Source organism: Eleutherodactylus coqui, chromosome 5, assembly GCF_035609145.1.
Source record: "Eleutherodactylus coqui strain aEleCoq1 chromosome 5, aEleCoq1.hap1, whole genome shotgun sequence".
Classification (NCBI taxonomy): Eukaryota; Metazoa; Chordata; class Amphibia; order Anura; family Eleutherodactylidae; genus Eleutherodactylus; species Eleutherodactylus coqui.
This window is the reverse complement of record NC_089841.1, coordinates 237,510,569-237,536,867: the sequence shown is the minus strand read 5'-3', so window position 1 is coordinate 237,536,867 and position 26,299 is coordinate 237,510,569. Positions and strand designations below refer to the sequence as shown.

General features: G+C 48.3%; 2 protein-coding genes across 5 annotated transcripts in view; one reads left to right on the top strand and one right to left on the bottom strand.

Moving 5' to 3' along the window:
- ACO1 (aconitase 1) overlaps window positions 1–20,404 on the bottom strand; it is a 39,733-nt gene extending 19,329 nt beyond the window's left edge. The window contains exons 1-8 of one of the 3 annotated variants that reach the window (XM_066604365.1): window positions 20,254–20,404; window positions 6,959–7,075; window positions 5,090–5,258; window positions 4,004–4,141; window positions 3,231–3,300; window positions 2,935–3,118; window positions 2,333–2,472; window positions 1,676–1,847 (exon numbers count right to left, since the gene is read on the bottom strand). In XM_066604365.1, the coding sequence (XP_066460462.1) occupies window positions 1,676–1,847; window positions 2,333–2,472; window positions 2,935–3,118; window positions 3,231–3,300; window positions 4,004–4,141; window positions 5,090–5,258; window positions 6,959–7,055 (970 nt within the window). In that variant the 5' untranslated portion in view covers window positions 7,056–7,075; window positions 20,254–20,404. Of the gene's footprint in view, window positions 1–1,675; window positions 1,848–2,332; window positions 2,473–2,934; window positions 3,119–3,230; window positions 3,301–4,003; window positions 4,142–5,089; window positions 5,259–6,958; window positions 7,076–13,870; window positions 13,952–20,253 lie in introns of those variants that run through there. The other 2 variants (XM_066604367.1, XM_066604366.1) reach the window with 2 other exon arrangements.
- Window positions 20,405–21,053: 649 nt separating this feature from the next.
- The window catches only part of CCDC171 (coiled-coil domain containing 171), a 58,954-nt gene continuing 53,708 nt past the window's right edge, over window positions 21,054–26,299 (top strand). For both annotated transcript variants that reach the window (XM_066604364.1, XM_066604363.1), the window contains exon 1: window positions 21,054–21,168. The gene's annotated coding sequence lies outside the window, so the exon portion shown is untranslated. The remainder of the gene's footprint in view (window positions 21,169–26,299) is intronic.

Sequence of the window (26,299 nt, the reverse complement as noted above, 5' to 3'; positions counted from 1 at the left end):
TTTTATAACAAACACCTGGACCAGGGTGGGGCTGCAGTGCCAGATCCTGGCGGAGAGCAAAGTACTGAGCAGTTTATTATTTCACTACAGAGGTCCTATTAAAGGGTGTTGTACGTGAACCAGACAACCCCTTTAAAGTCCTGTAAGTTGTGAGGAGCAGTCTACATGGATTGTAATTTGTTTTGCAACACATCCCTACAGATAAACGGAGATCCGGGGAATTTGGAGGCCAAGTTATCATTTTGAATTCTTTGCCATGTTCGTTAAACCACTCCTGAACAAGGTTTGCAGTGAGGCAGGGCTCATTATCCTGCTGAAAGAGCCCACTGCCATTAAGAAATACCGCTGCCATGAAGGGGTCGACTTCGAGCGTAAGGGTGTTTAGGTAGGTGGTACATGCCAAAGTAACATCCACATGAATGCCATGATGCGAGGTTTCCCAGGAGAACATTGCCTAGAGCGGCCTCCGGTGGCTTGCCTTCTTCCCACAATGCATCCTGGTGCAGGGAGGGTACACCACTCTGACAATCATTAAAGGGGTTTTCCAGGAAAACAGGTCATTAGCTCATCAGGCACCAGGTGTCAGCAAGCAGGATACACAGGGGTCCGAGCAGAAGCCGATGCGCCGACCCCGTGTAGTGGCTGGTGTTTGTAACGGTAGGCTAGGGTCCCATTAATCTCAATGAGAACTGCGCCTGCAATTACAAGCATCGGCCGCTACACAGGGGTCGGCGCATTAGCTTCTGCTCCAACCCTGATTGGCTGGGATCCAGAGTGGAGGACCCCAGCTGATCAACTACATTGATGGCCTATCATGAGGATAGGTCATCAATAGTGCTTTCCCTGGAAAACCCCTTTTTGCTACAGTCACACGGGCGAGTGCGATTTTAGGCTGAGAAACTCTGCCAAATATTACTCTTGTCAATGTGATGTGTTTTTGCTTAAAATTCACATCGCCGCATGTGAAAAGATAAGTCTACTTCCCATAGTCTTCCAATGGGAAAAAAATGCACCAAATATGGAACATGCTACGATTTCTCTTCCTCACAGCAAGGAATAATGAAAACCCCTACTGTGAATAAATCCATTCAAGAGAACGGATTTGATACTTGTGCGAATTTGGCGCGCATCACGCAAAACTTGTACGATAAGGGCTTATTCACAGGAAGAGATTAAGTAGGGTTTAATCCGCACTATGGGGTGGGGACCTCATATGACATTTCTAATTGCTGCTCCACCAGGTTTTCGGCACCCAGCTTGCACCACAATGTTCTGGCTTGTACCTTTTGGACCTGCTCCTAGACGTGGCCATGATTTGTCCAAGTCGGCTTTAAACCATTCATGTCCGTTTGGCTTTCTGCTTTGCTTTCAAAGAATGCAAAGTCTTTTCAAAATCCTCAACTTAATCCCTTACTAATAAGCTGTAGAACAAAAAAACCGACAACGCAGCGGTCCGCTGACAAATACCACCAAGAATGTCCTTTCCTGGTATCACGGCATACCAGACACGGGGAGGAGAAAGAAAAGAAAATGTAATTTGTCGGCTCGGTAGACGCACAGGAGGACTAAAGGTGGCATTCATTTGACCAAGACACGTTGCCAAAAGTCAGGACCTCAAACTATGTGACTCCTCTGTGGTTACACTACAGAGATATCCCAAAACAGTCGGTCTTACCGGTCTGCTGTAGATACTGAATGCTGACGAGATCCACGGGAAAGAACGCCGCCGTGGCTCCGTACTCCGGACACATGTTGGCAATAGTGGCACGATCAGCGATGGAGAGTTGTGCTACACCAGGGCCAAAAAACTCCACAAACTTTCCCACTACGCCAACTTGACGGAGGTGCTGCAATAAATTAAAGTACAACAAGTGAGGTCTACGTATTGGGCCTCTCTACCGCTACCGAAACAGATGAAGTAAAGAAAGCCGGTCACGTTCAACACGCTCTTACCCGAGGGCACTACAGTATACAGGAGGGACAGCTGTATAGTTTTATAGTTTTTGTAAAGTCCTAGCAACAGCATAACACAGATTGAGAAATTGACTAATTTCAGACAACATAACCCCAAGTAAATCCGAGCTGGTCAGAACTGAGATCACCTCTGAGATAAGAGGCTGGGGGTTTCAGATAGACAAGGTAACGCTAGCTCACTTATATATACTGGGTGAGGATATTTACACAATGAAGTGGCCCTTTAAGGTGTCACAAAGAAAATACCCCTCAAAATGGGAGTTTTATTTCACAAATCTAGGGAGATGGGCGTTTACACGAGAGTAGGAATGTTGTTTTTTTGTAATACAAGTAATGCAGATAACTCCAAAAGTTTTACCTTAGTTACTGTAAGAACAATATCTGTAGAGGTCACCAGATGGTGAGGGTTTCCAATCAGTTTATATCCAATGACTTCCGGTAGCACCATGCTGATTGGTTGGCCAAGCATGACTGCCTCAGCTTCAATGCCTCCGACACCTGGATTAAACACATACTGTATAACCAGGATCCACAAATGCCAAGAAATGGCAAACAGATATACCTACAAAATGCTCATGCTCACACAAAAAAACAAGGTTTCCTAAAGGGGTAATAATCTAGATTCACTCTTTCAATAAAAGTCATGCACTTTGCCCCTTTGGAAACTCCAGGTTGGCCCATTTTAGTCTATATCCTGACCTGGGGGCTCACCAATAAAAAAAAAAAAAATAAAAACATTGGCCAGCGGGCTAAGTGATCCATGTCTCACCCCTACCGATCATAGATTATGATACATGCTATAAGATAAAGCGTGGTAGTGGAAGAACCTTTTAGAAGATACCATCAGTTCTAAGACTTGACTTCCCTACTACTTGACTCCAGTGATTCTTTAGAGGATAAGGGAGGAATTTTCTGTTGTAACTTAGAGCCACCCTTTTGTAAATAAGATCTTAAACGTACCCCATCCAAGAACTCCGAGCCCATCGATCATTGTGGTGTGCGAGTCTGTCCCAACAAGACTATCAGGATAATAAAGGCCATCCTGCTCAAAGACCACTCTGGCCAGATACTCCAGGTTGACCTGATGAATGATGCCGGAACCCGGTGGGATGATTCTCATATTCTGGAAGGCCTGCGAGCCCCACTGGCAAGAAGATCCACATAACCAGGTCAACAACAACAGCGTAGTGCATTACTAATATGGCGGTACATTCGTCACACACAGTAATCCCATCCCAGCGCTCCAACATACTCACTTTTAGAAACTCAAATCGTTCTCGGTTCCTTTCAAATTCCAATTCCTGATTCTTTTGTAAGCTATCTTCCCTAAAACATACGAAATAAGAAGAAGGAGATGTGCAGATAAAGGGGACATTCATATTTCTGAAGTTAAAGGGGTTGTCCGGTTATATGAGAGGCTGCAGAGTCAGGTTCTTGAACTCCTGGCATCATGGCACTCAGCAAGTGATGCCAGGAAAACGGGCAATGACATTACAGCCTCTCATTGGCTGCAGAGGTCCCCTGATTTCCGGTGACATCAGCGGTCTCAGGAATCTCCGGGACCGTAGCGAGCTGCAGCACTGGATCCCACCATCCGCGGAGGGGCAAGTATATTTTAATATTTTACCCCAGAGGGTCCGATTGAATGGGGATTGTCAAGTAACCAGACAACCTCTTTAGACACTTTGGTTGGGCATGCAGAAAGCGACATTTGTAGATGCTTCCCCTTCAGCCTCAGATCAAGAAGTTCATGCAGCAGCTTTTGTCCCCTGCTCGGCCAAGCGGGTCTCACCGGCACCTGCATGTGGTTCAGTGAAATAGCCTCTTCAGCTGAGGTGCAGACGGCCATGCACAATTTTCGGGGGTCGTAATCGACAATTTGGTTTTTTTATCCAAAAGGACCTGATTTTGTGTATGTTTAGCATCAATGAATGTGTAAATAGGTCAAGGAGGTAGCGTGAGGCATGCATTCAAGTCACTGTGAAAGTAAGCAGAGCATGCATGGGAGACCGCCCAGGAACCGGCTCACCTCCTGTTGAAATCAACTTGTATGGAATGATCAATCACTAAGTCCGCCGGACAAACTGGGTTGATTCTCTCTGGATCTCCTCCCAATCGCTTTACTGCATCGCGCATTGCTGCAAAATCCACCACTGCAGGGACACCTCTGGAAATAATACATACAAGACAGACTGAGAATGAAGAGTTGTCTCCATTTACTACAGACAATACAGGGTTAATAAATGAGGCGCTTCACTGATTGAAAGAATCTTGATGGGAAAAGGTAGTTTTTTCCATCAAGGAAAGCAAAACAAAAGTTTAGAATGGCCTTACTTTAACCAAATGGCTCATATGTTGGCCGTGGTGACATCACAGCCATTAGCCTCAGGATCACATATCCCACCAGCTCTATCACATGTCAAGACCATTAAGCACTGCTATCACATGCTGGTAATCGCTATGGTTGATACGTTAGGTTGATACTATACAATGGATATGTAAAGTCTACACACCCTCTTACAATGCGCCCTCTTCAGGTCACCTACAGATCTTCAGTGGGACTCAGGTCTGGGCCATTCCAAAAAGTTTGATCTTCTGACGAACCCATTCTCTTGGTGATTTGGAGGTCTGCTTTGGGTCATCATGCCGAAAGGTGAAATTTCTCTTCGTGTTATGGTCCAATGAGACCGAGGTTGGACTTTTTGATCATAATTCCAGAAGGTATGTTGGGCCAACACTGCGCATCACCGGCAGACCACCGCACCGGCAGTGAAGATGGTGGGGGCAGCATTATGCTTCGGGCTGTTCTGCTGCTGCTGGAACTTTAGTCAAGGTGGAGGGAATTATGAACAGTTCCAAATATCATTTTGGCACAAAACCTCCAGGTCTCGGCTAAAAGGATGAAGATGAATTTCACCTTTCAGCACAACAACGACCCAAATCAGATCTCCGAATCACCAAGAGAGAAGAAGAGCAAAGTTTTGGAATGGCCCAGCCAGAGGCCAGACCGGGTCCCATTCAGGGGGATTAGCTCAACTCTCTGTTTCATTGAAACCAGCATCAGCAGATGTGTTTCATGGCTACGGCGCCCCCAGTAGGTAAGTATGGTAATTACGTGAAGTCCTGCAGAATAACTCTTGCTGGACGGAACGGGACTTCCACATTGTCGTACTGAGTGACTTTCCAATTCAGGATATTATCAATATCTTTGCTCTTGACCAGAAATTCATCACAGTTCCTGATGGCTGACTCAAGGAGGACTCGAATGGAGAACGGTAAACGTGCTGAAAAAAAAAAAAAAGGTATGTGGTTATTATAGCCAATAGGCAATGCAAAAAAACCCAAAAACAAAAAAAAAACAAAAACATAGCTCAACAAGTAAAGTAAAAAAATTACGAAAAGTTAAGGGAACTTAAAGAGTGATGAGGCTCCTGGGTGAGGGGACAGGGAGCGGCGTTTCATACTCATAGGATTGCCCGCTTTTGCAAGGTTGGTGCGTGCAAACAGTGTGACTCTTTTCAGCCCGCTCTGTGCGTGCCTTCATAGAGATGAAGGAGAGACTGCATGCAGAGGGCCATCTGAAAGAGTCATACCGTATGTGCACCAATATTATGGGAACACAGTGCAGGAACGAGGAATCGGGCAACTATGAAACAGATCCCAGCACACCTGTTCCCTCACCTTGGAGCCCGACAATGTAGTTTATGGGGTCCCAAAACGTGATGACAGGTCCCCTTTAAAATGTCTAACTCAGCCACAATTACGTTCAGGTCACAGGTATATGTAAGAAGATCACCAATAAAACAAAATGGCTCTACGGAGAGATCATACCTCTTTGGCATTGCTCAGAGGTTTGTGCATACACCAATATTGTCGGGAGAAGAGCCACACGGAAAGGAGAAGAGCAGCACTCCAGGGAATTAAATCACAGAAATATCTTTATTGTGCCCACAGACGTTTCAACCCCAAATTACACGGGTCTTTGTCAAGTCCTTGTGTAATTTGGGGTTGAAACGTTGTCTGTGGGCACAATAAAGATATTTCTGTGATTTAATTCCCTGGAGTGCTGCTCTTCTCCTTTCCGTGTGGCTCTACATTACATCTGATCCAAGGATCCAGGATCTGGTTGAGCGTGCACCATTCATTCAGGACTTTCCTTCCTTCCATTACAAGGTATTGCGTGTGCTGTGACTAATTGGCTAATATTGTCGGGAGAACATACTAGAGACATACTAGAGTGCACTCAACTGAGTCTGAAGACCTAGAGTCTCCAAGGTGAGCCGTGGACAGGCTCAGAAGATGGAAGGGCATTGAATGCCTGATCATTGGTATGGTCCACGGGGATCCCACCATCATCATCCCAAAGACAGTGAACCTGAGCTGTAGGCACGCTCTTGTAGGACTTGAAAGCTCCTGTAACTAATAGCAGCTCTGATCCATAGACAAAAATACCAGATCTTGTGCTATATAGTGTATAAATAGCAAAATCCTAACAGTACTGATTGTGGTCCAAACTGGAGCGGATATCACTGGTGCTTCATCTGCAGCTCCGGAGTCATAGAAGAGCATAGTGCAATACTTTAACGTTCTCTTCCTGGGATTGACCCACTCCTCACACCTTCTACTGGGTCTCCCAAAGAAGAAACTATGACCTTCCCGAGCCACGTCTACAGGCCTCTTACTAGACAAGCCAGAAACCTACTGCACACTGATGAGGGGCAATCACACCGAAACAGCTGTCTGTGTATGGTTATTCTGGCTTTGGCTCACAATTCGCAGTCGTTCTTATAAGGCTTGTCAAAAGGTCTGACGTTGACTTGCAGGAATGCTGCCTTCCAATAGGTGGCGCTGCATCTTCCTTATTTGCATATATTTCCCAGAGGAGCATGCATGGCCTTATAAGTCGCCTCACTCACCTTCTAGGTGTCTCCTTAAGGAGAAAGGATACCCTCCCTGACACATACTTACAACATGTATTACATACCATATCTTGTATCGTTCAACTGAAGGAGATTGAAGAAAGTCTTGCTGGGCTCGGCAGGGTCGAGAGGCTCCACCAAGTGCTGAAAGGGGTTACTCATTATTCTTCTCTCAAGCAGACCTGAGAAAACATGATAAATTATCAGATTCATTTGTCATTCTCGATTTGCAGCAGGCCTGGCCGGGCTTCATACACTAATAGGACAATTATCCTGTACCGACTGAGATGGCTAATGCATTCCAGATGCGTGAAATACTGCAGAATTACAGAGGAAAAAGAACCCATCTCCTTTCATAATGTAGCATATGTGCACCCCACACTTATAGGGCAACCTTAATGCACAAATACGGAGAATTCAAGCTAGAGGTGGTACAACAGGGTACTAGAGGCTCCATGCCACCCGTATCACATCTTGTATCCAAGCTAGAGGCGGTACAACAGGGTACTAGATCCTCCATGCCCTCCCGTTTCACATCTTGTACCCAAGCTAGAGGCGGTACAACAGGGTACTAGAGCCTCCATGCCTGCCTGTATCACATCTTGTATCCAAGCTAGAGGCAGTACAACAGGGTACAAGAGCCTCCATGCCACCTGTATCACATCTTGTATCCAAGCTAGAGGCGGTACAACAGGGTACTAGAGCCTCCATGCCTGCCTGTATCACATCTTGTATCCAAGCTAGAGGCAGTACAACAGGGTACTAGAGCCTCCATGCCTGCCCATATCACATCTTGTATCCAAACTAGAGGCAGTACAACAGGGTACTAGAGCCTCCATGCCCACCCATATCACATCTTGTATCCAAGCTAGAGGCCGTACAACAGGGTACTAGAGCCTCCATGCCCGCCTGTATCACATCTTGTATCCAAACTAGAGGCCGTACAACAGGGTACTAGAGCCCCCATGCCCGCCTGTATCACATCTTGTATCCAAGCTAGAGGTGGTACAACAGGGTACTAGAGCCTCCCTCCGAGGGGTCAGTTCTCCACAATAAATTCTCCTTTTGCTCTGATATGTAATCCCTTATATCAATGTTACAATCACACAGAGAAGGGTCATTGGATTCCGACAACTTCTTCTAGGGGAGAGATTGTTTTATTCCCCAATGAGTGTATAAAAGGGGTAAGAAAATCTTCCCCTTGTCAAATATCCCCACCCCACAAGTACTCTGCAGTATTTTGGCTCTGGAACACGAAGGGTAAATAAGAAAAAGTTTTACTCAGCAGCAGAGGAGTTTCTCCATTTCAGCTTTCTACATGTTGGACACAAAACAGGGACAAAGTTCATGGCTGCTATTTTCTATCCTTCAATGGAATGCCACTCAACAGAGCCGGGCGGGGGGGGGGGGGGGGGGGGGGTTGTTTGGGCAAACGGGGCCGCACAAGAACTACAGTGGTTTCCGGACAAAGCTTTTTCTTTTCTCTATATTTTACTAGAATACACACACGATTAATTCTTGCGCCCGCACAGTTAACACAACTATAGCTGGTTCTCCGGATGCGCCTCAGTATTGCAGTACATTATAGTACATGGCGTTACCTGTCAGGTTCGCTACAACTGCAGAGGTATTCGACTACGTTTCGGCTGATACTTGCATGAGATGCAGGGGATCACAGCCATTATATATACTCATACACCGCCGTGTGAACATTACAGGAAGGCCGCTTTCTCATCCGAATCTGCGGCTCCTTAAGCTTTTCATTCTTCAACTTAGTTCTCAGGGCCAAACAATTAACATACCGGAACTGTCAGATGTGGGGCCTGTGGGAGCCGGACGGACGCCAATGACTAGAAGGTCTTCCAACCACCACGCTCACGGATGAAACTGCGCTGCCTTCCCCACTATTGCATCTGGGATTTCCCACTGAATCCATTCTAAAGGTCCAACCAGAAGCTCCAACACAGATGTCAGCGGCCCCAACACAGATGTCAGCGGCCCCAACACAGATGTCAGCGGCCCCAACACAGATGTCAGCGGCCCCAACACAGATGTCAGCGGCCCCAACACAGATGTCAGCGGCCCCAACACAGATGTCAGCGGCCCCAACACAGATGTCAGCGGCCCCAACACAGATGTCAGCGGCCCCAACACAGATGTCAGCGGCCCCAACACAGATGTCAGCGGCCCCAACACAGATGTCAGCGGCCCCAACACAGATGTCAGAAGCCCCAACGGGATCTGTCACCTCTGACGCACAACAATTTTGTTTGCAAGTGAAGGACCTTTACAGGGAGCGATTATTGTTCAAACGAGCGAAAATGAACAGTTTTAGTTAACTGTAAGCTTAACTGGAGCAACCAGTGTCAGGCAGCTGCCGCCAAGGCATATAGGATGGGGTGCATCAAAAGAGGTCTAGGGGCGCATAATGAGAACATTGTTCTGTCACTGGTCAGACCACACAGGGAATATTGTGTTATTGCTAATATAAAGGCTTCTCCAAGCTTCTTCACAACTAAACTTTACCATAAAGAATAGATTTTGGAAAATGTTCTTGAAAATCTATAAAATTGCTTCTAAAAACTTTAAAGTCTTCTAAGAACCTGAAAAAAAGGCCACTTAGAAAATGATGGCAACATAAAAATGGACATATGGTAGATTCAATATTTTGTGGTATCACTGTTTTATGACCAGAAAATTTAAAATTTTGAAAAATGCTAAATTTTCCAAACTTTCTAAACTTTCTCTAAATTTTGGAAGTTTTTTTTTCTTCTATAAAACACGAAATATAAAATCGACCAAAAACCAACACATACAATCTGTCACAAAAAATGGGCATGGTATGAGGCTTCATTTTCTTGTGATGGCGCTCCAAGGAAATTAAACACTACCAAGTCTCCCCACTTATGCGGACAAAACCCCTTTATTGGGTTCTTTAATGCGGCTGTCAGATTGCGAGAAGGTAAAGGGTCTTACAGCAACATGGAAGAAACTACATTACCGTTTCAGGGGCCCCGAAGCATGACAACATCTTCTAGATGCTCTCCCTAAGGAGAGCATCTGACCCACCTCTATGGACCCCTCACTAGCCAAACCAGACACCGATGAGGGGCAATCATCCCAAAACAGTTGGCTTTGGCTCATTATTCCCAGTTATTGTTACAAGGCTTGTTAAAAGGTCTGACACTGACTTGCAGGAATGCTACCTTCCAATAGGTGGCGCTGTAGAAGTATTGTTCTATCTTCCCTATTAGCATATTTCCCAGAGGAGCATGCATGGCCTTATAAGTCCCCTCACACCTTCTAGGTGCTCTCCCTAAGGAGAACAGATACCCTTGCAGACCCAAGGGAGCCAATGAAAGGGATGTCCTCGTGCTCCACCATAACTTGTGGCAATGTGGACACACCTTCCAGCAGGCCATCTCCTACTTGAGCTGAACTTGCTGTAACTCGGCACAGGCACAAGGCTTCTTGCTGCAATTTGAAGTCACCGAAGAAACTTTTTTTTTAAAAAAAAGCAGCAATAAGGAGGGGTTTTCCTTCAAGAATATGTAACCATATCTTATGTGTAATATGGCTGGGAAACAAACTACTAATCACTCGGGCGGTGACTCAGCAGAAACCCCTGGCACCGTCCGCGCCTGCCCATCCCCCGCAGAGAACTTTGCCTCAGCAAATCTACAGGATCAAAGGTGAACTCTCAGTTCCCAAATACATTGTATCATCATAAAAACGTCAACGAGAAGCCAGAAGAGAAACTGTGCTGAAGGCCGCAGAACTCGGGTTCTTCAAATATTATATTGTGGTTGAGAATCCATTAAACTTCAACCCTTTTCACGGCTCTTCATTTGGAGCCCTCGGCGCAGCCCCGGCCCAAAATCCCAGGAGAAGAAAATGGCACAGCGTGCTGCACCGTATTCTCAGTGAAAATCTTCGGAGGCAGAAGCCGAACAGACCTCATTATAGTACCCCGACTACCCAAAAATAAGCCCTACCCCGAAAATAAACCCTACCCTGGTTTTTCAGGGAGGCTTGAAATATAAGCCCTACACCGAAAATAAGCCCTAGCTGCATTACAATAATAAAAAAAGGATTACTCAGCAAGCTCAGTTCAGGTCCCTCCCACTGTTCTCCAAAGCTGCTCAGCCAATCAATGCAGTGCTCCATGAACCAGTCACAGCCATCGCTTCCTGGAGGCGGAATTTATGAATCCTGTAACCAGGAAGTGATCTTCTGTGGACAGTCAAGAACTGCAAGAAGCACGTTGGCGCTCCGGAGAGCAGCAGGAGGGACCTGGACCGAGCCTGCTAGGTAAGTATAATAAGACATCCCCTGAAAATAGGACCCTAGGACTCTTTTGGGCAAAAATTAACATACGATTGGGTCTTATTTTCGGGGAAACACGGTAGATGGAGTCAGTTTGGTGCCTTTTGGGGTCACCATGTGCCAGATCCAGCGTTTAGAACTTTATTTGTGGTTTGGTTCGGAGGATATAACCAAACAGAAACACAAGTGTGATCGGGGCCTTCCTGGTCCATGCAGACAGAGCCATCCATTCACAGAGCTCCAGTGGACACCGGAAGGCCATGTTAACATGTGCCGGATTAGGTCATAGGCAAATTATAGTTACCCAAGGTTGGAGAAATCGCCCCCAAAAAACTGGTCTATCAAGTTCAACTTCTCCTAACCCTTAAGTTACAATGTCCTGAGGATACGGTATTCCCCGCACACAAGGCCACCGTAACCTGAAGACACAGTCAACACACAATATCCCAGACAGTCCGGGCACACGGCACAAGCACTTGGTTAAAAACAATCTGACCAATCACTGTGGGCATTTCACAGAGATCGGACACGGGTGCGTTTTGCACAGGAGTTTCTGTTGACCCCTATGGGAGCAGCAGTTAATGGAAACTCCTGCGCTGGCAATAGATTCCCTGCGGCTTACAGCAGGACATTTAAAAGGTGCTTCTGGCCAGAAGTGGCCTTTAAATGTCCTCCTGTAAGCAGTGGGGTTCTTTTCAATGGGGCTGACACTGCTGCCACCCCATTGAAAGCAATGGAATGACGGCAACCCTAAACACCCACACCCACCCACACCCGTCGGGGCTCCGGTGCGTCTTCTCCCTGGCACTCTTCTGAATCATTTCCTCTGATCGCGGCCTCCAGGAAGCACTGCCTCCGATTGTCTGAGCACAGGGACCAATCACAGCTATTCAATGGCGCTAGAGCTGAACCAATCAACAGCCAGCATGTTGCGTAGGCAGGATTTATGAATTGGCTGAGCAGCAGCATTTATAAAGTCCGCCTCCACAATGCGATGGCTGTGATTGGTTCATCCAGCTCTGCATTAATTGGCTTGGCAGCAGCCAAGGAACCAATCAGAGCCATTGCTTCCTGGATTTCTGTATTCCACAACCAAGAAGTTATCTTCTGTGGGTGAACAAGGACTTTTATGGAACGCAGCTAGGGCTTATTTTCAGGGTATTTTAGGAGAGTTTATCGTGCGATTTTATCGTGGACAGCAAAGATGCGATGGGCGATTTTTCACAAAAAAAAAATAAATGCATGGCTGACAGTATAAAATCACGGAGACATAGCTGCCATAGCGCCAGGATTCTGTAGCGGCGATATCGCTGTCGCCCGTGTGAAAGAGGCCTAAAACCTGCACATACACCTTTTTATGGCGGTGACTTGGCCAAGTACTGACAGCCAGGCTCCTGCTCTAACCACCAAGAGAGGAAAAACTTTGCATCCTGGCAGTTTAACCCCTTACATGCCACAATCAATAGCAACGTGTAAGTAGATGAGGGGGAGGGGGCTGCTTCTGTCACCCATTGGCGATCCTAAAAGTACCCATGGCAGCTAGAAGCCTGACAAAGACCACCATGTCTGCCATATAACGCAGCCTACTAGGCCCCGCCTCCTGTGGAGTCTAATGGGCTGCAATACAGAATGAATTTAGTGTACTAGTCTAGTGATGGAACAATCGCATCTTCAGGAAATAAAAAAAAATAAATAAAATTTGAACAAAAAAAAAATCCAGTTTAAAAGAAAAAAAAAATCCTCTGCATTTTTCCCCACAGAAAAAAAACAAACATTTTAAATAGATAAAATATCGAAGTATTTTTTAACAAAACAGCACAAAATACAGACAATGAAAATATGTTATTTATTTCGCAAGGTGAATGCCGTATAAATAGTTAATAAAAGTAATGTTGGAATTGCGATTTTTCTTTTGTTTGCCTTCTAAGAAAAACACAATAGCGCAAGCAATCCAAACGTCACGCGATCCTCAAAATGGAACCAATAGAAACTACAAGTCTTCCCGCAAAACGTCCCGGGTCTCAGAATACGAAGATGCAGAGTCAACTGATTTTTTTTAAAAACGTCTTTTTACTGTGCAAAAGCAGAAAAAACATAAAAAATCTCCATAAACTTCGTATTGCAGTAATTGTGCCGATCAGATGAAAAAATTCTGTGATTTTTTACTTATGGTGAACATTACAGAAATAGAAAAACAGAAACAAATACAAAACAAAGTTTTTCCACCCCCCCCCCCCCCCCCTTTTTAAAGAAAAAAAACAGTAACAGTTCTCCAACACACAAGTACCCCAGAGTGGTGGCAGTACAAAATACAATGCACACCAAAAAAAGGTCGAGGATTTAGGTCTCTTGCAACGAGATGATGAAAGTCACTTGGTTCTTAAGGCACAGAATAGGCCGGTCACTAAGGGGTTAAACACTGGGTGTCACAACAGAATGCCTTGGGCCCCCCCAACCCTCTCCCCCCCGGGTGGGTTTATTCTGGTCCAACTAGAGATGGCATCCCCGCAGTATTGTATAGATCCCCGCAGTATTGTATAGATCCCCGCAGTATTGTATAGATCCCCGCAGTATTGTATAGATCCCCGCAGTATTGTATAGATCTAGTCTGCGGCTCCTACTCACTGACCCCCATCAGCAGCCATACTCACACTGCAGGAGCCCCAACGCCGCTGCTCTCCAGACCGCACACTGCACTAGTGTCGGTGTAGTCACTGAGGACTCTGACAACTCCTCCCCATACACAGTGCAGAGAGGCTTATCCTCTGTGCGTGACTTCTCCCAGGAGGCCCCCGGCTCATGTGTGTATGGGCCATATGTAGCAGATAAGACACACAGAGAATGTCAGCAAGAACCTCTCCCGTCTTATTGGGGAAGTCTAACCGCGCTCTTCACTTGTGCTCCAGTCATCAAAGTCTGAGTAACGAAGAAACCGCTACAAGACGGCTGAAAGGAACTTTGCACAAAAGTACCGGCTGGTACCGGCCGCCGCCAAGGTACCGGCTCATACCGACTGCCACACAAAACTACCGGCTGATGCCAAAGTACTGTCTCCTACCGACTGCTACAAAAGCACCGGCTACCACCAGAGTACCGGCTCGTACACACTGCTACAAAAGAACCAACTGCCGCCAAAGTACCGGCTTGTACTGACTGCCACACAAAACTACCAACTGACGCCAAAGTATTGGATCAAACCGACTGCTGCAAAAGCACCGACTCCTACCGAGTGCTACAAAAGTAGCGGCCACCACCATAGTACCGTCTTATACCGACTGCCGCCAAATTACTGGCTCATACCAACTGATACAGAAGTACCGGCCGCCACCATAGTACCGGCTCGTACAAGTAGAGCTAATAAGAAGAGCTGCTAATCAAGTACTAAACGATGTATAATCTCATGCAGATGACCCAACAGAGCACGGATCAAAAAGAGTTTTTTTTTTTTTTTACATAACTTTTTGTGGTTTTAGTAAAGTTTCCTGCCAGTTCAAAAAAAAAAAAAGAGCAAAAACCTCCTTAAAACCTCCCGGTGATATCAGCAGGCCAACCTCACGGGGTCCATCGCAGTATGGGGCCGTGAATCTGATTTCTGCCCCACATCGCGCTCGCCGGTGTGAAGTTACCCTCGGGCCGGCCTCACACGGGTGATAGAACTGCATGAGATTTGTGTGTTTTGAGACGTGTAGATATGAGCCCCCTTCTTGTGGGTCAGACATATGAGCCCCTTCTTGTGGGGTCAGACATATGAGCCCCTTCTTGTGGGGTCAGACATATGAGCCCCTTCTTGTGGGGTCAGACATATGAGCCCCTTCTTGTGGGGTCAGACATATGAGCCCCTTCTTGTGGGGTCAGACATATGAGCCCCTTCTTGTGGGGTCAGACATATGAGCCCCCTTCTGGTGGGGTCAGACATATGAGCCCCCTTCTGGTGGGGTCAGACATATGAGCCCCCTTCTGGTGGGGTCAGACATATGAGCCCCCTTCTGGTGGGGTCAGACATATGAGCCCCCTTCTGGTGGGGTCAGACATATGAGCCCCCTTCTGGTGGGGTCAGACATATGAGCCCCCTTCTGGTGGGGTCAGACATATGAGCCCCCTTCTGGTGGGGTCAGACATATGAGCCCCCTTCTGGTGGGGTCAGACATATGAGCCCCCTTCTTGTGGGTCAGACATATGAGCCCCCTTCTTGTGGGGTCAGACATATGAGCCCCCTTCTTGTGGGGTCAGACATATGAGCCCCCTTCTGGTGGGGTCAGACATATGAGCCCCCTTCTGGTGGGGTCAGACATATGAGCCCCCTTCTTGTGGGGTCAGACATATGAGCCCCCTTCTGGTGGGGTCAGACATATGAGCCCCCTTCTTGTGGGTCAGACATATGAGCCCCCTTCTTGTGGGGTCAGACATATGAGCCCCTTCTTGTGGGTCAGACATATGAGCCCCTTCTTGTGGGGTCAGACATATGAGCCCCTTCTTGTGGGGTCAGACATATGAGCCCCTTCTTGTGGGGTCAGACATATGAGCCCCTTCTTGTGGGGTCAGACATATGAGCCCCTTCTTGTGGGGTCAGACATATGAGCCCCTTCTTGTGGGGTCAGACATATGAGCCCCTTCTTGTGGGGTCAGACATATGAGCCCCCTTGTGGTGGGGGTCAGACATATGAGCCCCCTTCTGGTGGGGTCAGACATATGAGCCCCCTTGTGGTGGGGGTCAGACATATGAGCCCCCTTCTGGTGGGGTCAGACATATGAGCCGCGTTCTCCTGCTTGGCACCGCGATACGGGAACAGATCGTGCATGTCCTATCTGGCAGCGCGCTCTCACATCGCAGAAACCACTAATTGTAATGGGAGAATCCCCGTGACCCTCCGCCGCGGCTGTATTCATACCTTCCCGAAGGGGCGGGAGGCTGTTTTGCCATGAAGACGCCTCGCATCCCTGGGGAGTTCATGTGGTGGGGAGCGCAATATGGGGGCGAGATTCATGGCCCCATATCATGCTGTCGGGGTGTAGCGTTAGCCTGCGCCCAGGCCCACACGAGCGTACGGTCACGTAATACGCTGTACCTCCCATAGGCTCCTAAACACTCGCCGATCCTCACCGGAGGAGCGCCACTTCCCTGAAGAGAACGCCTCGTATCCGTGGGGGAATTGCACGCAGGCGAGCGCGATATCAGGCCTCAGGGTGTAATCACACGGGCGGCTTTCACAAACGAGTTTCGTCCAATGGCAGTACGGACCGAACGCACGTGAAAAATCGTAAGCATATAGATGAAAGGTGAGGGGTTGTTTTTTTTCTTAAAGCAGAAACGCGTCACGCTCACAGTCTTACAAACGCGGTTTGTAAAGCTTGGACCGATATCACGCTTGAACATGTGAATGGCCCCCAACCCCATCACAGACCACTACAATCAGCCGCTCCCTAGGGCCTTCTACACGCAACGCCCGACGTTCAGATCCTCGCTGGATCGTGCAAATCGGTGCAGAGAGAGAGAAGAGTGCAAAGAGTGCATCAGACTAATCTCACACGGTCGGGAGCGGAATGTCCAACCCGATATCGCGCTCGCCAACGGGGCTGCGGGACGTTTTGTGTCAATAACGCCGCGCATCACTTCAGGGAAGTCGCGATCCTTTAAGTCGCGTCGGAGGATCGGCAAGTGTTTTCCACTGTTTTCAAAAGGAAACTTCGCATCACGTCCAAATCGTACGCCGGGCGATGCGCTATAAACACCGGGCGATGCGCTATAAACACCGGGCGATGCGCTATAAACACCGGGCGATGCGTTCCGGGGGAACACTCAAAGATAGGACATGTGCAATTGTTTCCCCACACTGCGATGAGGTGGGAAACAAGAAAAAAACCAAAAAATGCTCCTGTATAGGACCCCGTCCAAAACAATAGGTTCATATTCATACAACACAGATTCCGCACGACATTCTCAGCAGTGGGCGGCACGCCAAAAGCCCGATGGGCCCCATTATAGTTATTTTGGCCTAACTGGGCACCGCTGGTGTTTGACATCTGCCAGATCCAACGCTTCCAGTATCATGCTATGACTAAGGTCGGGTTCACACAAGCGCTTTTGCGTCCAAAATTGTGTTTTTACTGTACTTTCTGCACACGCAAATCGTGCACATTTGCACACACAAAAAAAGCGCAGCCAGGGTCCCGTACGACGAAATGGCCAATTAGCGCAATTAGTTTCATATCTTCTATTCCCCTGCGCACATGCAAAGGAAAATAGAACATGCTGCGCTTTTTTTTTTGGCGCAACGGAAATGTGCATGCAAAATATATGCGCTTTTGAACGGACCAAATGAAATTAATCGCTTCTCTTCACCGCATATAATGCGCAAATACGGTCATGCGAATCCGGTTGAGCAACAGAAATGGTTACCGGAGGTGAGAAAATGATTCAAAATACGGACAGAAGATGCAAATATAAGCCTGAGCCCTCCGGACAGGGACGGGGGCGATAACTGGGCGGCGGACGTTGGCTGAGAACAGCTGCTTGCTGCGGCAACCGGTCTCTATAAATCAGGCGTGGTCTGTAGCCAGCGGCCCCGTGGACAGACGGGCAGCCCCGAGGACAGACCGGCCGGTGAGCCTCGATGACTCAGTAACACTTGTGTAACAATGTATCAGCCGCTCATCACACTCACTGATGTGTTTGTAAACAGCGGTGAGGCCATTAAATCATTATGTAGCAGTTTAAGATCCGGACAAACAGAATTAGTGGTTGTGAAATGTAGATGGCCGACCAACGGCGAGATTATTGGAGGAGGAGTCCAAAGTCTACGAGATAAGCGCTGCGGAGGCCACGGCGCCCAAACTGAAGGGCCAGAAGTGGGGAAAAGTTAAAGGGGCGAATTCTGGTTATATTATGGAGAAACCTAGAGAACGGGGGGGGGGGGGGGAGGAATCTCCACTGCCGGCTTCACACGGGCATATGTGTGTGCGCAATACGGAGAAAATAGGACCCACCGATTTCAGATTTTTCCGTGCATTTCGATTGCGCATAATGAAAAAAATTTTTAAAAAGGAAAGTGGGACCTGCTCTATTTTTCTGTGTATTTCCACATCAAAGGTCCCCATAGAAGTCAACGGGGGTGCGAATGCGCACAATACGCTAGGAGGTGCGTGAAACACTGCGGAGTTGCGCAGGAAAAGGAACATCTGGAACTCAGGCTAATTAGCCATTTATATCGATGGGTCTTTGTTTGCCGCGCACAAATGAACAGCGCGTGCGCAAATCGTTCAGCGAGGGCTCCGTCACGCGGGTATATTTGCTCATGCAAAAATTGCGCGCTGTACATCAATTTCAAGGAGTTCCTTCATATCTGCAGATTTCAGCCGCACTGAAAAACCCTGCTCACGCTGTATTTTCCTGCTCACCAAAGGCTCCCGTCAATGGGCGGCGCGCAAAAGTGCGCTCAATGCTCTAGCAGATACGTGATACGCTGCGTAATTCTGATTGGAAAAAGCACATCTGGAACCAATTAGACTAATTAATTTAAATCGGTGCGTCTCTGTTTGCCGTGCGCAACTGAACATGTCTGCTGGGTACAAGACGGAAAATACGCCGAAGCACGTGCAAATAAGCATTAATGTGCAAAAAGGGTTACGCTGGGGGGGGGGGGGGGGGGGCGCAAATGTGCATACGCTGATGTGAAGGAGCCCTAAAATGCCCCGATGTGTGCGCATACACGCACACTCCACTGTGAGGCCGGCTGTAGAGTGGCGCTTTATATACTGATCCTCAAATGTGATGTGCGCGGTAATGTACGACAACGGCTAGTGTAAATTATAATAAATTTGGCGGGCAGCAAGTGGTCCCGCCCCCTTCTGCTAAACTTTTAGAAAAGTGGCAAAAATGGTGAAAAAGGACAAGAAGTCACAAATGTTATCGTTGGTACAGAACATTCTATGGCTGCGGGTCTAGAGGCCAGAGCTGGGAATCTGCGTTGGTTAAGCAGACCTAGATGGACTTTTTTGCACTACAGAAAAGCCTAAATGGGTCCATACAGTGTGTGTACGTGTGTATATATATATCCCGTCAGATGTTCACTCCTCTGCTCTATGTAAGCAGTCCGGCAATGACGCCGTCACTTATACCGCGACTGAATGAGCCAGCGATGTATCCGCTGTGCATACAAGAATTCGGCAGGTCTAAACGGACCCTTAGATGGCAGAGTGCTACAAGCTCTATTTGGAGATATATATATATATATATATACCCTGTTTCCCTGAAAATAAGACATAACATGATTTTCCAGAATTTTTGAGGATGCAAAATGATTTTTCAGGCTTTTTGAGGATGCTTGAAATATAAGCCCTACTCCAAAAATAAGCCCTGCTAACAGTCAATTAAAAAAGTCAATTTAAATAGTGTCCAAGCAGCTATACATGTAAAAAATGTAAACCTTTTTGAACAAAAATTAATATAAGACACTGTCTAATTTTCGGGGAAGCACAGTGTGTATATATATATATATATATATATATATATATATATATAAAATGTGGTACAGTGGTAATGATACCGACCGACAGAATAACGTTATCACGTCACTCCACTTAGAATTATTTTTAACGTTTTTTCAGCACATTCTATGGTTGCAATACGACCCGCCCCGCAAAAAAACAAAAACAACCCCTCAGACAGCGACAGACGGATAAATAAAATTTTTTTTAAAAGTTATCATTTTTTGAAGGAGGGGAGGAAAAAAAATAAAAAATAAAAAGTTGCATCCTTAATAAGTGGTTAAATTGTACCATTAAAAAAAAAAAACACTTAAGTTGAAGGGGTTAATGACAGGAAGAGTAACCAGAGGGCTGTAAGTACAGTATAAACAAATGGTAAATATTCCTTCTGACCCTACAGGACCACCAAAACGCCCCTCCCAGGGATCACTGAGCATGTAGTAATCTACTAGATCCCAGCTCTATGTAGGTAATCCAGCCCCCACTTCACGCGCTCCTGTCACCCTCCATAGTACACCGCTATACTAGTACTGTCACAGCTGCCCCTTACCTGGTGACCGCTGACTGCGCCTCCTAGAGACAGGGTGCCGGATCTCACCCGCAACGTAACCCCGAACCCTCCCAGGGATCAAAGCTGAGGAGGAGGAGCGAGCAAACCAGGAGCACAGAAAGGAAGTAACGGCCTCACAAGGAGCTAATAAAGTTCTACTTGTTCAAAGTTCACCCCTCGTTGCTGGAAGGCTGCACTGACGGACCACGCCCACAGCGCACAGGTTGGAAGATTGCACTGATGGACCACGCCCACTGCGCGGCCACTGGATGACTGCACTGACAGACGACGCCCACTACGCGCCCACTGCAAGACTGAACTGACAGACCACGCCCATTGCGCGCCGGCTTGAAGGCTGCACTGTCGGACCACACCTACCGCGCGCCGATTGGTTGGAAAGGTCAGTTTTCTTGACAGTTCTAACGATGCGCTTGTAAGTAAAGCTGGTGTGTGAGCGCCCATCTAATCTATCCACACGTATGTGCGGTACCTAGCGGCCATCAGTGGTACTGCAACTGCCTTTCACATTTACTTGACGACTCTAGCTTATTATGTCACTGCCTGTCAGCCCTAATAAATATGTTCTCAGCATGGTGAATATTGTGATACTAAATGCGTAGTTTCCATCCATGTCTGCTGGATTTTAAGCGGATTTAACTTCGCCGCCACACATTTTTACCAAAATCGGCTTCCGTAGCGTCTTCCTCGTTGCCCATAGTAACTGACTAGGTTGCTTCTTTCCACCAATCAGAGCTCTCTGATCATGATAGACAACTGCTTCCACCAATCGCAGGCCGGGGATTGTTCCGGCGGCCGCTGCAGCGGGACAGAGAAGTCAGGGGAGTGTCGTCCATAGGGCCATTAAGAGCGGCCGCAGGAGCCTTGCGGGAGACCCGGGGAGAGGACCAGAAGGAGGTGCTGTGACTTGTAGTGCGCTGCTTCTCTCTAGCGCTGCGCCTGTTATGGTGTCCGCCAGCAATTACCGTGCAGCTGCTGCGCTCCACACTATGACATTCGGTTGTGTAAATACGCTGTGGATTTACGTGACCGGAAACCACTCACGCTCGCGTATTCTTCTGTCCGTAAATACACTCTGCATCTGCGTACGGCGAAACCTCCCATTGTTACGCCGCGCCAATACGTGTCCCGTCACGCGTCTGTATCCGCACGCTCAGTATACCGCCAATACGTGTCCTGTGTACCCCGGTCCGTCAGGCGGCTGTATCCGCGCGCTCAGTATACCGCCAATACGTGTCCTGCATACCCCGGTCCGTCAGGCGGCTGTATCCGCACGCTCAGTATACCGCCAATACGTGTCCTGCGTACCCCGGTCCGTCAGGCGGCTGTATCCGCACGCTCAGTATACCGCCAATACGTGTCCTGCGTACCCCGGTCCGTCAGGCGGCTGTATCCGCACGCTCAGTATACCGCCAATACGTGTCCTGCGTACCCCGGTCCGTCAGGCGGCTGTATCCGCGCGCTCAGTATACCGCCAATACGTGTCCTGCGTACCCCGGTCCGTCACGCGGCTGTATCCGCACGCTCAGTATACCGCCAATACGTGTCCTGCGTACCCCGGTCCGTCAGGCGGCTGTATCCGCACGCTCAGTATACCGCCAATACGTGTCCTGCGTACCCCGGTCCGTCAGGCGGCTGTATCCGCACGCTCAGTATACCGCCAATACGTGTCCTGCGTACCCCGGTCCGTCAGGCGGCTGTATCCGCACGCTCAGTATACCGCCAATACGTGTCCTGCGTACCCCGGTCCGTCAGGCGGCTGTATCCGCACGCACAGTATACCGCCAATACGTGTCCTGCGTACCCCGGTCCGTCAGGCGGCTGTATCCGCACGCTCAGTATACCGCCAATACGTGTCCTGCGTACCCCGGTCCGTCAGGCGGCTGTATCCGCACGCTCAGTATACCGCCAATACGTGTCCTGCGTACCCCGGTCCGTCAGGCGGCTGTATCCGCACGCTCAGTATACCGCCAATACGTGTCCTGCGTACCCCGGTCCGTCACGCGGCTGTATCCGCACGCTCAGTATACCGCCAATACGTGTCCTGCGTACCCCGGTCCGTCACGCGGCTGTATCCGCGCGCTCAGTATACCGCCAATACGTGTCCTGCGTACCCCGGTCCGTCACGCGGCTGTATCCGCGCGCTCAGTATACCGCCAATACGTGTCCTGCGTACCCCGGTCCGTCACGCGGCTGTATCCGCACGCTCAGTATACCGCCAATTCCAATCGCTACTTTCAGGCGCGTTTTGGTCGTGCAAAACAAACCGCACCAAAAGTCTCCATAGAAGTCGATGGGGATGTGAAAATGTGCATTGGGCATACAAAAATTGCGCAAGTAATCCGCCCGTGTGAACGACCCCTCACCATTCATTGTACTGGTCTGCTATGAGGAGGGCGGACCTCACGGACCCCCGAAGGCTGCAGCGCCTCTTGTGGGAAAATTGCGTTATTTTTGAGCGATGCGATTGTGCGAGAACACGGCTACACGATTTGCGCTGTTTTCTGTGCTGCGATGTGAGGTTAGTAAATCGCAACACGGCCCGTCTTCCTGCGCTTTGCGATTTATGTATTTTTTTCTCGCCCGCGTTTCCCTGCGGAGCCTCCAACTTATCGCGTCGCACAAACTTGCCATGTTTTTTAACATCAGAAACTCATATTGTCTTTTGCGCAAGAAAATCGTGGGTGGCAGCGATGCGGCGCTAGATAATTCTCGGGAAAAAGCAGCACTGCCGCTCAAAAATCACGTGAACAAAAATGCAATATGGCGATCGCCAGTGTGGGGGGGCCGTCACGGTTCTTTTACATATAATACGCAGTACACATGAAATCCACGTAGCAGGCGTAATCGCTGCGTAGGTTAGATCCCCGTAAGGGCTCATGTACACCATGAATTACGCACGCTTTTTTTGCGCATGTAATTCCCGTGAACCTGCTGAATTCAGTGTCTTCCCTCACATTTACATAGTTATGGTATTGGGGCTCATTCACACCGCTCGGCGGTACGGACGGAGCTGCGCTGAATGAGGGTTTTCTCTCCCTCGCCGGCTGTTCAAACTCTGCGCCAAAGTATAAGAGTGCGAAAAGAGAGGCGGGTAGATAGCGGCTGCCGATCGTCCCCGCACCATGTGATGGTGGGAGGGGCAGGTCATATATTTTAATGGCCGTACAAATCACGGTGGGAAAAGATGGCGCATACGCTGCCGATTTCGGCGGCCGCATCTTGATTCGACCGGCACAGATATGTCTTGCCCCATCTTTTGACCGCGATCAGCCGGCAGCTCCCATAGAAGCCTAAGGCCTCTCACACGGGCAATGCGTTATCGGCCGGCCGCAGCACAGGCAAAAAACGTAGTAACGAGGGAAAATCGCGACCGAGTCGTTGCTAAATCTCGCGTTTTCTCGCCCATCCGCACGGCCATGTGCGGCGTGTACGGGCCGCTGCCCGGAATTTCGTTATCCTCGAACATATAAGATCTTTGTGAGTCTTGGGCCGGCTTAATACGAGCGTGCGTGCGTTTGTGCTGCGTAGCCGCACGATGGGCATTGTATTTTTACTGTGTTTTTTTTGCGCGCGCAAAAAACCGCAGAAGCACGCTTCCGTTGATTTCAATGGGTGGGTAAGTTAACAGAGTTTAATATGCGCTATGCGTGCGCCTAATGCGGCCAAAAGTAGAACATGCTGCATATTTGTTTGCATAAACTAAAGGCATACGTAAGATGTCAGCAAACACATTGTAATTAATGGGTTAAATTCACTGCGTATTGCACGCACAGATTTTGCGTGTGCAATTCGTAGTGCAAATGCGTTCGTGTGAACGAGCCCTTAAAGGGGTATTTTGGGACTTTATTAACTTTTTGTATTGATGACCACTAATGGATGATCGCCGCACGGATCCTCACTGATCAGCTGAAGTAAAAAGCACTGACCGTAGCGCAGCCCGGCGGGTCGGTACTGCAGCGGAGCCCGGCGGGTCGGTACTGCAGCGGAGCCCGGCGGGTCGGTACTGCAGCGGAGCCCGGCGGGTCGGTACTGCAGCGGAGCCCGGCGGGTCGGTACTGCAGCTCAGCCCGGCGGGTCGGTACTGCAGCTCAGCCCCGCGGGTCGGCACAGCCTGGCTCCTGCTCTAACTGCCAAGAGTAGAGAAATCTCAGATTCTGTCTGTTTAACCCCTTACATGCCACAATCAATAGCAACTGCAGCATGTGCCTTTTTTTACCCATCGGCACCGCACAGGGTGATCGTAAGGTACCAATGGGTTCCCACGGCAGCCAGAAGCCTGATAAGGTACTCCATGTTTTCCATGTAACTCGGTCTGTTAGACCCGCCTCTCACAGAGTCTAATAGGCTTGATGTCATGAGCTTAGCAGAATGCACTACATAAGTACTGCAGTGTACTATCCTAGAGATCAAGCGATCACATCTTCAAGTCCACATGAGGGACTAAAATATAGCATAAAAAACTTCAATAAAGCTTACTTTAAAGGGAAAAAAAATCCACATTTATTTCCTCACAAAAACTTTTTTAAATGGCTAAAATACCAGCAGAAATTTTGAAAAAGCCGTCCAATCAGTATTACCGCGTTTGTAACGAACCGGACAATGAAATATTGTATTTATCGCACATAATCAGCGCTGTAAAAATAATTTAAAGGCAACACCAGAACTGCTATTTTTCTTTTGTTCTCCTCTCTAGAGACGCAATAAAAAGCAATCCATAAGTCACACGGACCTCACAGCGCTACCCAGAAAAACAAGCCCCCGCAGGGCTCCGGTACCGGAAAAATACCACTGTTGTGGGTCTTAGTGTGCGGCGAGTCAATTGTTTTTCTTTAAAAACGTGTTTTTATTGTGCAAAAGTATTTAAAAAAATAAAACCTCTATAAACTCGCAGTAATCGTGCCGATCAGATAAGAAAGTTATCATGATACGTAAAAAGGTTTAGTCCGCCAACCGCCGGTCCTAGTTCACCTTCAGCATGTATAGAGGAGTGCGATAACCAACAACCGGTGGCTCGGCGCTCCGCACATCGGATATTTGAATAATCAAAAAAACAACTAGAGGAAACTTATCCTTTAACCCCTTCAGTGGCCGGTTAAGGTAGCCTTCAGCACATTTTAGTGCAGCAAGCCCTGGAGATTTTCTGGGCGTGCCACTAAAGGGGTTAATTGGTAAAGCAGACAGCCAGCAAAGGAAAAGTGTTTCGGGGCTAAAACCTTCATTCGTTCAGCTGGATTTCATCCAGTTAGGGACCTGGGCAGGGAGAGGTCCCAACTGTGGAGGGTGACACCAGGGTGCCGGTGGGCACAAGGGCCAACAGCTCCGAAACGCGTTTCTTCTGCTGGCTGCCTACTTTACCACTTAGAGGAGAAATTTTCATCCAGTTGTTTTTTGATGGTTCACCAAGCCCCCCCCCCCCCCAGATCCTCTGGCACACCCCTAACCATCACGGCCTGTGCCTCCAGTCTTGGGCCATCCATAGTCTACCGGTTTTTGCTCCGCCCCCGTTCTTTCCATTTTGCGTCTGTTCAGGATAGTATGGTGCTCGTCCACTCTGTTGCCAAATCCCCATAAGGGTCCATATGGACGGGGGAGCATCTGTGGGAGATCCCAGGGTGCGCCGCCACCTCAGTCACAATTTAGGAAAAGACGGGATCTTTTTGTAATCTGTCTTATACTGAACGCCGTAAAAGTAAAACCCTAAAAACTATGGCTGAACTTCTGGGGAATTTTTTATTCTCCACCCCAACCCAGAAAAAAATGTAATTAATAAGTTCTACAAGACATTCTATGTACCCCAGAGCCGCGCCATGAAGCTCAACCAAAAAACAAGCCCTTTTACGGCTATGTTAATGACCTCTTGCAATGCGACGATGAAAATCGCTTGGCCCTTACGGAAAAAAAGTAGGGGCCACATTGTATGGGACGTTCCAGGTGGTGAGAATATTAGCAACAATACGGTAACATTTCTACTTGGTGTCAGTTTCCAGACCTGTGAATGTCAAGTGGGCGGTCCTCACTGTTAGTA